Below are 13,742 nucleotides of genomic sequence, written 5' to 3'. Positions count from 1 at the left end.
ACAATATCACAGACGGCGAATTTTGTCACCACATTTTCACAGCCCATTCCTGAACGTAGTAGTCTGGGTCTGTTTTCAGTTAAAGTTGAAACATGCGAGAAATTTGAATTAGCTCGTGAGACAAAGACATTCTGCAGGTCACAACTATAATTGGTTGTACCTGCTATAACCCCGTTATTGCACTTTGGACACTTATTCATCAGAATTTTATGAGGATGTGTGTACTGTTGCATTAAAAATCATATTTTTTTATACTTTAAATGTTATATCTAATGTGCATGCCCTACTAAAACGGGCCAGTGTTTTTTGAGTGCCTATTTGACATGAACAATGATGACCTTAACCCTAAACTAAAAAAAACAACATGAAAGTTATTTATACGGCCGCTTTTTAGAGTCATGATCGCGCCATGGATTTAATAAAAATAAATACCCTGTTAAATACATCTGATAAGTTCAATTCAAATTGACGAAAGTTGTGCATTGATATATTAACGCAATTGCATGTATTCAGAAAGTCTCTGACGTGTGGCTGAACCAGTGTTAAAATGACCATAGTGAAGAAAGTGAAATTTACTGATTAGTTAATTAAGATATTTCGCGCTAATTGTACAATAAGTAAACAGTGAAGGCGTGTCACATTGGAACTGAAATATATGGATTTCAATACAACTTTTGAAGAAGCGCAACATTTGGATTTTTTTACTATTATTTTGGTCTTTGAAGATATTATTTTAGCAAACTTTTATACAATTATCTAAACGAAAAATAGCTCATTGTGATAAGCATACAGATAATTCCCTTTCGAATTCCCAAAACGCTTAAAAGGGTAAAATGGCACAAATTAAACCAAACAAAAAAATCGGCTGAACTTAATACTGTTTTAAGGGACTTAAGATGTATCGAGCAATTGGGGCCGGAGGTCTGTAAATGGTACATGATAAAGCTGACGTCACAGTAATCTTGGACCCTTTTTTATTATTGAAGATTTAATCGGCTGACAACGCGATCTGATTATTTTTGAAACTTATATATCGCCCATGTGCATTTTAGTCTTAGCAACAATAACTGTTTATTCGTCGTATTGTTTAAAATTCGAAAATCATATCACGAATAACGTTTGAAAAGTGAATTCTTCGACAGTGTATACTTTTGAAATTCTTTTTCGGGCGGATTCATCTTTCATAAAAAAGTGGTTTGAAATATTCATTTCAATTTGAACATCATAACTTTTGCATTGAAATTGTAAAAAATAAAATAAAAAAGTTCATTCAATAAGTTTTCATAGAAAACATTACCGATAAAAATAGGAAGATCAACCATAATTTATGTCCACTGCCTCATGGGTTTTAGACCTATTTGCGTCGAAATGAGAAATCCTGAGATGAATTGTGCGGCTTCTGCAGTCTGCTCAAAACTTCATGTAATCATAACGAATGAGATTTCGGCGCATCACCTTCTGCTCTTAAGAAATGTTTTGATCAGTCCCACAGAAGTACCACAAAGGTTTAAAACAAGATTTACACTGAAGAGCTGGCCGGAAGGATAAGTAATGAAAATGTATCTGTTCACAAACTTTGACATTTACTCATAGATGTGAGTGCGAGGTTGGTGCCACGACACTTGAAAGTGACGATAATGCAAATGGGGCAATTACCATAAAAATATAAAAATGAGTCATTATCACCATGCGGTTGTGCGGCATAGTTGTTTCGCAAGAGACCCTGCTTCGAATCCTAATTCTTGGAACTATTGCTTATCCAGGAAACATAGTATACTGGATACTTAATATTGGCACCGTTTAGGAGCCATTTTGAGTTAACAGTTTTCGGTTTCTGACTTATATTGTCTGAAGGTTGCAACTAAGTTAATCTTATCACTTTCAGCTGTTAAATAAAGCTTAAAAAAGTAATTGCTTGGGTTCGCGTCTAGGTCCTCACACTAAGTGACCGATATTCTATACTGTAATAATTAAGAAAACCCAAATTATTTTTCTTATAAAGATTACACATAGTTGAGAACCTAAATGTTGAGAAAATGCATATATCAAGGTTATGAAAAAATATCATTATATCGGTATAGAAGCTAGAAGCACATACTTGTACAATGCACAAACCCCCCTAGACCTGCAATCACGCCCACTGCTTTATTTTAAGAGATTCTATCGACATTTCAAGATATTTATGGTGTTTTTCACATTTCAATTTAAAAGTTAACTACTGTGTATTCCAAAGTAATAAAACACGACTTGCATGAACATATATCCTTATATACTCGGTTTAAAAGTCATGCTACAACACATTTAATTGTCAACATTTAAAAACAAGTATCTCTAAGACACAAGTATTATGCTATTCTTGAAAATGTTAACTCTTACTTACGCCTATATAAAGGCAATTAAGTATCCATGAGTTATTTACAGCGACTAAAACATACATGATATGAGTAAAGGGTCTGGCATTTACAGACTATTCATTTGCATATGGTAGACATATTTCATGCATTACTTGTGAAGTGGTAATGCAAACAACACAATGGAACAACTCAATGAAGTCCGAATTCCTCGGTTTAAGTGTCAGCGGCCAGTCATTGTCAGACGGGATACTAGTGTTGTCTCTACGTCGTTCAGTTCAGGATTCAAGCGATTGACTGTTGAATGTTCGCAAAAATCATATTTTAGTATTCTTAGAATTGGACTTTCTTTGGACATTAAGCAAGAGAGGACTTCTGTGACATTTCATGTGTTTCAAATTTAGTTGAAGAGTTACTGGTCAAAAGATCTCATTTAAAGATTCACTCTCATGCCCAAATTAGAGTAACCTCAATTGAAAGAAGTGTTTCAATTTATCAAAATTAAGAAATATAATTAAAAAATATAATGAAGGACACCGTCTTTAATATGAAACAAAGGAACATAAAACGGTATTTCTTTTATGAGACAATACTTGATGACTATTATTATCTTAGGACCCACCAGTCATTTATGTTTTGTACGGTTTTAGCTACTGAATACATGTTTATAATCTTGTTATAAGTAAGAAATATTTTCCATAAATGCATAATTTCGCAGTTCGTTTCGCCGATAATAGTTAACACATATAAATACACGGAAACAGCCAGTCATCTAATTATTCACTAATAACGCATCAATACGCGTTAAACAGTAATGTAACAGAATTAAACTTGTGTTTTACTTTTTTAAACCGTTCTTTTTCTAAAGTAATATGCATATATGAACTGAACCTGTACCAATAAACAAGAAGTATAAATTGAAAATAAATAACCTATTACACTTGTTTTATTTCTAATGATTTCGGCAACATTTGTTGACAACGGAAATAGAAAAGGCTATTAATGGCCTGTATGATTTGAACACAATTTATGGAATGAATATCAGCAGCATTCACTCCTTACGCATTCCATAAAGAAAATCTTTTACCTTTGATTAATGTTTATGTAGATCCAGACCAGTTAAGTAGCATTAAAAGATGACAGCTTTTGTATATATAAAATCACAGATTTCGTTGGCTTCAAGACAAACATATCAGTTTGCATGATAAAATAATACGTGCAGGTACATAAGTGTATATTTTTACTCTCAAATACAGATATTGTTAAATTAACCACCAAAACCTGTTTTAATATACTTGAATTCCGATTCAATGCTTTGTACAAGTAGTTAAGTGATAATCCTTTTAGATGTATCATAGTTTCTTAGCTTAAAAGAGTCATGTAAATAAGAGTAATTATCTTTTTTAGAATAGACTTAATTGTTTTTTATCCTTTATTAACAATGTCAAGATATGTTGTTGTATTTTTAGTCTCCTGTAATTCAATTTTATGAATGGATGTGCACTGAACTCTTTAATATTTGTAGTTTATGTTTTGTCATGTTGTGTACATATGATACATGAATAAACTATAAAACTGCAGTGAAAATCATTTATTATAGCACATTATAAAAAAATATCAGATAACTGTTGTGAGTCACAATTGTTCAATTACTAACTAAGATATAATATGTGCTTTATTTAGCTTGCAACTCCGAGCATATTCGTTTTATCTGAAGTATTATATCCGAACGTATTTGTAAGTATATGTACCTTAAATGGTTTTGAAATGAACTGTTCCCACTTATATCAGTAAATAAATATAGAACACGGTTATCTGTAATATAGAGACGAAGCACATGCGACCTATTTGCCATTCGTTATTCGCAAATAGTTGCGTCAGGTCCGTCACCCTTGGTAGTGACTGTAGGCCAAATTGAAACTTTCTCGACGTTTGGTTCGAATGTCCAATTAAACATTTTAAAATACAACTATTATAAATTATATATTAGCACTTTTGTCATTTGTGTTTATTAAATTTTCAATAAAATAATTAATACAACTAAAAAGAACATGCCGTTCTTATAGTCTGCAAAGCATTGAATATACATCAACCTTTGGGCGACACGAAAACACGGAACGTACGCTTATTGCGAAAATATTTTTTTGAGGGAATTTCGGAATCTTTAAAATTGAACACAATTTACTTTTCCGTTAAAAAATATTATGTTCTTTACATTTATGAATTCTTATCTCAAACATATACCTATGACAAGAAAATTATTGATAAAAAATTAAATGTATCCCAAAGGTTGTTTTCAAAATATACACACTTTTTAAAAATTCATGATTTTTCCTTAAATGGTATTCCTGCTGATTAGTGCATAATGACTGAACCTTTTTTAAAGCCTTCAAAATCGTTTGCAAAATTGTTTTATTATTTTAAAAAATAAATTGATAGAAAAAAACACAACTACTTTTGGGCGACACAACATATATCCTATGGGCGACACGAGTCTCCCAAAGGTTGCATCAAAGTTACCCAAAAGTTGGATTGGTCTAAATATATATATATATATATATATATATATATATATATATATATATATATATATATATATATATATATATATATACCAATCTAAACTAGTGAATACTTTGAGACGTGTTTCTTAAGTATTCACTTCTTATGTGAACTAATGGCACACATCATCAGCATATGTTTAAATTCTCATGAGAACTATATATTTTCTTACATACAATAAGTCATGTGAACGTGTTTATATGCGAAGGAAGTAGTTGGTACTAGTTGCACATTGTTTAAAAACCTATTGTATGATTGTACCTGTTTCGTAGTACCCACTAAAACCAATAATTGTTATAATTTAACTGTACTTTCTTCTGCAATTTCGATATCATAGAGAAAAATAATAATAAAATAAGTGTTTTCTGATGAATTACCGGGACAAGTATTTAAACCAAAAACTTATTAGTTAAAAAATGCTAAGCAGTAGCATATAAAGCAACATAGAATTTTAGGTATTCAGAAAATCACGTGTTATGCAAATTTCGTAATGACGTTGTGCGCGCTAAATTGAGATTATACTTAGATTATACTTTCGCTTTTGTATCATTTTATTTTTGCATGTTCTATCATTCTTGGGGGTTAACAATTTTAACAAGACGCGCCAAATGAAAGATTGTTATTATCGGACATACAGAGAATGATTCTCGGAAGACGATAGTTTTGCCACCGTCGTGAAACCGCAACACAGCGACACAAAGATCATCGATTTTCTTCAAAGTGTGTTCGCATCCTAGAGATCAATTATCAATTAATACAAATATGCAATAAAATAGTATCCATATAAGATCGTTAGGTTTAACTGACTTTGCTTTCATGCCTTTGCGTGAAATATAGAGTTTAATCAGTGAAATAACAGCAGAGGACATATCAATTACTTTCCCTTCATCAAAACGGAACCAGTAAATTATGTCAAAATAAAAAAGTTATTCGAAAATGATGGAAAATGTTTGAAAAAGGTTTTGATTGAAATAAACACAAATTACTGTTCAATAGGGGAAAGACAACATTTTCCAAACGTTTTTTTAAGCTGAGTGCTCGAACATTTGCTTCCATACAATAGTCAAACATTAGACGAAAACAAATGTTTGAACGTAAATTTGATGTTCTAGCATGCATTTATTATCTTTTTATAATGTCCGACTTTGTAATACGAACTTCCGGTGAAATTCACACATGAATTGACTAATAAATGAAAAAAAATTCAAAATACCCACCCACACGTCATATCAACGACAACGCGTTGTCTTTCTCCAATCTTAGAAACGACCGTTCTATAGGGGAATAATACGAAAGAAACCATGTATCATGAAACAAACTCTAAAACGTTCAAAACTGTTTTCAATCCAATGTTAATCCTCATTTGTTTTGTTTTCACTTTCGACCTTTCACCAGTAAACGGCGACCACTGTTAATAAATGTTTTCATGCCCTGTTCAATTTAAAACTAATTCGTACAATACCTGTTATTATTAGGAACATAAATTCATGAACAAAAGTGTAATGATGAATGTTTAAAATATGTTTGCACTGAAATACGAGAAAAAATAAACTTTAAAAACAATCTTTGAAAACTGTTTTTCCATGAGCCAGCATAGGAACGACAGTCTACGTCATCAGTATCAAAACTAAAGTTTTTGCTTTGTGGTGGTTTATTGTAAGGAAAATTGTAAGCCTTGAAATTGGTCTCAAATAAATACTATCTTGCAATACATAAAATACATGTATTTCTTTATATACTTTTCAAAACATTTAAGATTTAAGCGTTTTTCTGACGTCCTATAATTGCTTTGAAAACATTTATATTGAAAATATGTTCCATTTTCATTAAAACGTCATCTTCTCTGACGTTGTTAAAAGTAAATGGCAGACAATCATATATTTCCCACCCCAGATAAGTAGATCCAAATATTTGGTTATGCTGGAAATCCGTATCTTGCCCAGGGGCAAAGATATGATACGAGGAAATACCAAAAACGTTGTCAGAATTAATCGGGTGGATCCCGCAGAATTTAAGATGTGTACAAAGATTTTAACGGTAACATTTTTACAATTTAAAGGTTGTCCAGTGAGAATGTGAATCTAATATGGGAAAGATGTGCGCATTTGTATTACATACGAGCTCAAGATGAAGAGATACAGAAGGCTAGGTAAGTTATGAATACGTTCCTAAAATCATCGTTATCATGATTGAATATACCGATATAAACAAGTGAAGACTACGAGGCGTGTTTCTTAAGTATTCACTTCTTAAGTGAGCTAATGGCACACATCATCAGCATACGTTTAAATTCTCATGAGAACTATAGATTTTCTTACTAACAATAAGTCATGTGAACGTGCTGATATCCGAAGGAAATAGTTGGTACTACTTGCACATTGTTTAAAAAACCTTTCTTCTGCAATTTCGATAGCATAGAAAAAAATAATGATCAAAATAGTGTTTTCAGATGCATTAACGGGACAAGTATTTAAATCAAAAACTTCTTAGTTAAAAATGCAAAGCAGTAGTAAATAAAGCAACATAGAATTTAAGGTATTCAGAAAGTCACGTGATATGCAAATTTCGTAATGACGTTGTGTGCGCTAAATTTAGACTATACTTTGATTATACTTTCGGTTTTGTTGCATTTTGTTATTGCATGTTTTAACACGGGGTTAAAAATTTCAAGAAGGTTTAGAGAAGCCATTTGGATATGCATACAAAAAAATAAGTTTACATGTCTAAAACATAATTGGACTTGAATTTTTGAGAATGGCTCACATACAATTCAAGCACACATCCTGTTTAGAATAAAAACATTTGCGCAGTCACCTTGTTTAATGCCCTGTCCATGCCTTATATTATTAAGTAAAGCAAAACTGATAAATAACCATCAGTTAGTCTTTGATATTGATGGGTCTTATTTTAAAACTGAGTGACCACATTGTTTTAGAACCTCTTACCCGGTCTGTTGATTTCTTGAAAACAGATCACACTATCCAGCCAAATAATAAAAATGTAAAATGTAAATTCATCTAATTGTAGATAATTACAAAACATTTGAACCAGTTTCATGCAAAATAATGGGCAAACCACTTATAAATAGCAATCTTGATATTATAAAACAATGATATAATGCATAAACCTACCTCATTATTAACTAATTTAGAATTATTTTTTTTTATTAAAGTTGACATCATAAGTAAGCAAACAAAATACGATTTGAACACATACATCGACATGTTTTATCCCCTGTTTTAGTTTTTGCAAAAATGCATGCAGAACAACTACATGACAGTTCATAAAAGTTATACCCAGCGATGCAGGATACGTTAATGTATCCTTGGAAAGTCACTGACAATCAAAATAGCCGAAAACGGAAGTATAAAATGTCAATCAAAACGTCAAAAAAATTGCAGATAAACGGCAGATTGCAAAAATGCCTGTGAAATGTTTTGCTCGTTTTATTTTGTTTGACATAATTAAATAAAACCCTAACTGCAGTTGGTAGACAAATTAGTCATGATTATTTTGGTACCATTTTCGGCAGTAAGTATAAATGTTTGTGGGAGTAATATTCATTGGACATAAAGTTCAAGTCCCAGTGCCACTTAAGATTAAACAATTAGAGAAAAGAATAAAATTCCGTAAATAACTATGATAAAGTCTTAGATCATGACTGATAAAACCCCGAGGTTCACACGATGCTTTATTAATTAACATGGATGGTAAATACCAAGGGAGTCCCTAACTCGACAACGGACTCACTGTATGCTAATAAGGTGGATAAGTGGGCGGAGCATAGCGCAGTTGCCGGACTGTTTTTGATGTTTTAGACTGGATAAATAACTATTTTGCTGGTATAAAACACTTTAAAAAATTGAGATCTAACAAAGCGCCTTTGCAAATATTTATAAGGTTCCATACGCTTAACTCTGTATTCATTCTGCGATTCACGATATCTGTTGTTTTTTTCTAATAGCTAACATTCAAACTATAAAGCTGTGAGGTCCGATAATATAGTGTGAATATCAAAGTTCTATACTCACATTGATTAAAACCGTATCAGAGTTTGAAATGTATTAAGCAGTTAACGATAAGTGTTTATTTGTACATAAACTGAGAGACAATGGCCCGGTTATCAAAAGTAGGTTGACAACAAATGTCCATCAGCTATTGGTATATATTTAAATACTAGTTAAAACTCGAAAACTGAAAGTCGAACCCTGTTGGCTCGAACTCGCTTGGCTTGTTTTCCTCGTTGGCTTGAGCTGGATATAAAGGACCGATTAGTTTTGACTGAATGTAAGCATGCCCGCTTGGCTCGAACTTCCCGAGGCTCGAAGTCCTAGGGAGTTCGAGCAAACGGGGTTCGACTGCACGACTATTTTTTATCTTGAGATAATCCGTTTGAAATGTCATCATGTTCATCAATATCGTCTGCCCTATTTAATTTTTCGTTGTCTTCTAACTATGTTAGACCTGTTTCAAAAAATCGGTTGTTGAGTACAATGGAAGGCTGTGCTCAATATCGACTGATCTTTAGCGTTCGTATTCGTAATGGTAAGGCTTAGAAGCTGCTACTGTTATTCCTTTCTAACTGCGAAGTTGTATTGTTGTGTCAATATTTTAAGACGAATTTGTGATGCGAATTTTACATAGTTGGAGGATAAATATAGCTACGTTGCTTTATAAGTGTAGTTCACCGTGCTAATGCCAATGCTAAGCTGACAATAGCATAGTATATAAATATTGACTGCCTTGAGAGTGACAGTACATATTGTCAACCTGAGGTAAATACTGTCGACCGAGGCGAAGCCTTTATTATACCGAACACAATTGTAGTATTTTAAAGACTAAAAATACCATTTTCACTTACAGCTGCGAATCCTGCTGCCATTTTGGCAAGAGTTGTCGGCAGGTAAACAAAGCTCAGGTGATACAGACTTTAAGTAAAATACTATCAGTAAATCCCGTATTCGTACCGTATTGCCAATTCATATGTTCTATAGAAGTGGGGTTTTATAATTAGTGCCTTTTAAGGTTGCAATGCCAGTTTTATATGAATTAATTAATATTTATACAAATCCAACATGGCGGCGTATTTGTAGCGTATTTTCAATTTCAAGACGTCAGAGGGTAACAGTGCGGCAAAGGGTGATAGTGCGGGGTGATAGTCGAAAATATTGCCCTGACGTTTTTACTATATGTTCTATAGAAGTGAGGTATAATAATGTCTTTTATCATATGTATTTCAACCAAATGATGGCATGTCCACTACCACCAAAACTTCGACAAAAAGTAATTTCTTCGCAGCGAACATAATTCCGAAAGTTTTTCTCGTATTCTGACTGAAAAGAAATGTTAAATGAACGTTGAGGTCATTTTACTTTCACGAATTTAACTATATTATGTTTGAATAATCGTTCTTCAAAAAAACTCATGCAGTAAATAATTTGCATTCTGAATAATGTATTGTTTTCCACTGGATCCCTATTTTTGAAAACTCGAGAAAAAACATTGCTCACAAACCAATGTATTGAGACTCATTCCCAAGCGCTTTTCTGATATATTTTGCGGTAATGTCGGCTTGTTTGTTCATCTTTATTTTTCTTTATTTGGACTTTTTTCTTCTTCGTATTGTTTAACCCACTCTATTTACTGAAGAACAATTATCTGATTATCAACGTTTAAACATATATTCTAGAATTTGCACCTGCGAAAAGCCTTCGGTTTCGAAACCTTATGATGCGTTCTAACCAATATATTCGCTGGCTGCATTTCTAAGACCCATGTTGACATATTAAAAAGCAATGTCCATTATTTAACAGTCTTGTATATAATTTTTGCGGTCAGTCACATCAGCATAGAGATACCTGGAACAAAATGTCATTTAACTTGTTTACGCAGACGTTGTCCAACAATTATTAGTTTTGAACAATTTAAAGGGACTCTTTCACATATAGTAAATTGTAGTTTATACGAAAATAGTTCCCTTTCCAAAATCAATGGAAAATCGTTTGAAGTGTTAAAATTAAGGTATTGACAGCACGCAACCTTCAAAACAAGTTTACATATGTTCAAATATTGCCTTTAAAGTTACCGAGTTTGATAACTGCATATACTAATTGCAAACTAGTTTACCAAAATCCAAAATGGCTATTATTTCTGGTTTGTACCCTGGAAACCGACAGGAGTGTGAGCCTATGAACAAACTATCAAGTTAGTCTGTAAATTCATTACGGAAGGTTGTAATATGTATTCTATTCCTTTCTCTGTAGCGAGATCGTTCAACATAGCCTCGGAAAAAATCGTACCTTGGGACGCCAGAATCAACATTTTGGCCTGCATGTGTAGGTTAAAGACTATTGTTGAGCACGCTAAAATAGCAAGGGTGTTACGACCACCAAACGCAACAGAGAAAGAGAAAGGCAACACACTTTAAACGACAACAACACTTATTAACTAACAGTTTTACAAAATCAATTTCGACACTTTCAGAATAATTCCCACAAAACGTTGACATGTAATCCTTACAGAATAATTAGAAATGTTCTACCACCAGTGAAACCTTTATAGAAACTTTAATTTTACTCATCATCAAGGTCAGAGAAATTTGCTCTCAATGAGAGATACGTACGTACACACACAATAAATATTGGCCTTGGCATCATCAGTTAAAGACAAGTTGTGAACACGGGTTTACGTTGGGCTTAAACAAGTTTTTATTTAACATAATTGGTTAACGTGGTGATAATAATCACCAAGCGAAACAAATTGAGAGATAACTGCGTTTACGTATGTATTTTGGATTATTCGTACGACTCAATTACTTTAAAAAAAACAGATTTTTTTTTTCAGCAGGAACAAATTCAAATACAATTAAACTTCATCGTCTTCTGCCAAAATTTTAAAAGCATGCACTTTTACAGGATTTGATTACATAGTCATCAATATTTACATGATCTTGATATTGTATTGCCAGTGTAACATTTTCAACACGTAAATGTGTCCGAAGCGAACCGATTTAAGCCCGCAGTGAACGAATTAAATCGTTCTACATCATTTTTTGTTATTCATATTCGTATGTTTATGCTACATGTGTGCTGTTCTGTTTTGCTGTATGTATCGTTTAAAGACATAAAGCATCCTAAGATATCACAACGGAAAATACAGGGCCAAGCACAGTAACCATCATTTTGAACATTTTGGTTCAGGATTCAGAAGCTTACAACATTCTTGACATTCAAAACATTAACGATAGTAACAACGACATTCACGCTATTCGCAATATTCACGCCAATAGCGATATTCACAATATTCGCGGTATTTGCAAATCACGCGACATTCACAAAATTCACGATACTCGTAACATTCTAAACACTTTTAATCGTAACTATATTAAAAGTAAAAAACAACTAACTGCTACAACTCTCTGAACCAGATTTTGAGTGATTTTAAAAATAAGAACATAACTGTCAAAAAACTGCTACAAAACCATCTTTCGTCTCTTTTACATTAAAAGGAAATGAACCTTGCGTCTTCAAACGCCATTGATATATTAGTATCTAGGAAAGTTGAACAATTTTAAAGGCTATTTGTTATATGATTTACTGCAAATTATTTATTTTATTATTCGAAACGGATGGAAGTAGAATAAAAGGTCTAACAATGGCAGCAATAATGTGTGTTTTTGTTTGCCGTTGGATCAAGTAGTTATAATACCAAATTTCGATCATGTATCTCAACTGAGATTTATTTATATTCAGAATGGATCCAGAGCTATTTCTACTTATCCTGTTTAACGTTTGGACATTTTGTGCTTTCACTTGGCCATGGGTCCAGTCATCTAAAGAAGCTGACCTATCTTCAACATACTTGAAAAATAACAAAAGGTGAGCATTTTTGGTTCAACATGCGGTGAAAGGGGTGGGGAAGACTATCAACGGCGCAAGTAAAGGTGAGACTCAAACAAGAGAAAATCAATTTTGACGTTGGTCTTGTTATTTTTGTTTCATTTTATTTTTTGAATCAAAACACATCACAACACAAGTCCAAAACAGATCAGAACTACTAAAGAAAAAATACGTGTGTGCCATTTCTATTCTTAATAGCACATTTATATTTGTCAATACAAAGGAGGACTTTGTTTTATAAATAGTTTTGCCTTATGAAAGGCAACGGGAAGAGATGGCTGAAATCATCAACTATGATTTGTCTTTATGTAAATGGAAATAGCGTTTTCATCCTATATCCATGTACGTATATGTTTAGTATTTACAAGAGAGTTCGTATAATGAACATTACTATATGAAGCGTCGAATCATGTGCTATTAAGCTGGATGTTGGGGAATGCACTTAGGCTTTGATCCATGTGTCTTTAAGCTGAATGTTGAGGCATGTAATTAGGCTTTGAATCACGTGTCTTTAATCTGAAGGTTGAGGCATGTACTTAGGCTTTGATCCACGTGCATTTAAGGTTAAGGTAGAGCTATGTACTTGTGCTTTGATCCACATAGCTTTAAGCTGAAGGTTGGGGCATGTACATTTTCTTTGAGACACATGCCTTTAAGCTGATTGTTTTGGAATGTACTCATACTTCGATCCATGTGCGTTTAACAAGAAGGTTGAGTCATAAAGTAGAGCTTTGATCCACGTCCCTTTAAGTTGAATGTTGGGGCATGTTGTTATGTTTTAATCTACGTTCGTTTAGGCTGAAGGTTGGGGCATGTAGTTAGGCTTTGATCTTTGTGCATTTAGGCTGACGGTTGGGGCATAAACTTAGGCTTTGAACCATGTCCTTTTAGGCTGACGGTTGGGGCATAAATTTAGGCTTTGAACCATGTC

At 33.0% G+C, this 13,742-nt stretch overlaps 1 protein-coding gene across 6 annotated transcripts in view; it reads left to right on the top strand.

Moving 5' to 3' along the window:
* LOC128222092 (GRIP and coiled-coil domain-containing protein 2-like) overlaps positions 1–13,742 on the top strand; it is a 149,554-nt gene that overhangs the window by 111,431 nt on the left and 24,381 nt on the right. For 5 of the 6 annotated variants that reach the window (XM_052930924.1, XM_052930921.1, XM_052930922.1 and 2 more), the window contains 2 exons: positions 6,973–7,062; positions 12,665–12,790. In XM_052930924.1, coding sequence (XP_052786884.1) covers positions 6,973–7,062; positions 12,665–12,790 — 216 coding nt within the window. The remainder of the gene's footprint in view (positions 1–6,972; positions 7,063–12,664; positions 12,791–13,742) is intronic. The other variant, XM_052930925.1, reaches the window with a different exon arrangement.

Source organism: Mya arenaria, chromosome 16, assembly GCF_026914265.1.
Source record: "Mya arenaria isolate MELC-2E11 chromosome 16, ASM2691426v1".
Classification (NCBI taxonomy): Eukaryota; Metazoa; Mollusca; class Bivalvia; order Myida; family Myidae; genus Mya; species Mya arenaria.
The sequence above is the reverse complement of the archived record's forward strand: the minus strand, read 5'-3'. Positions and strand labels throughout refer to the sequence as shown.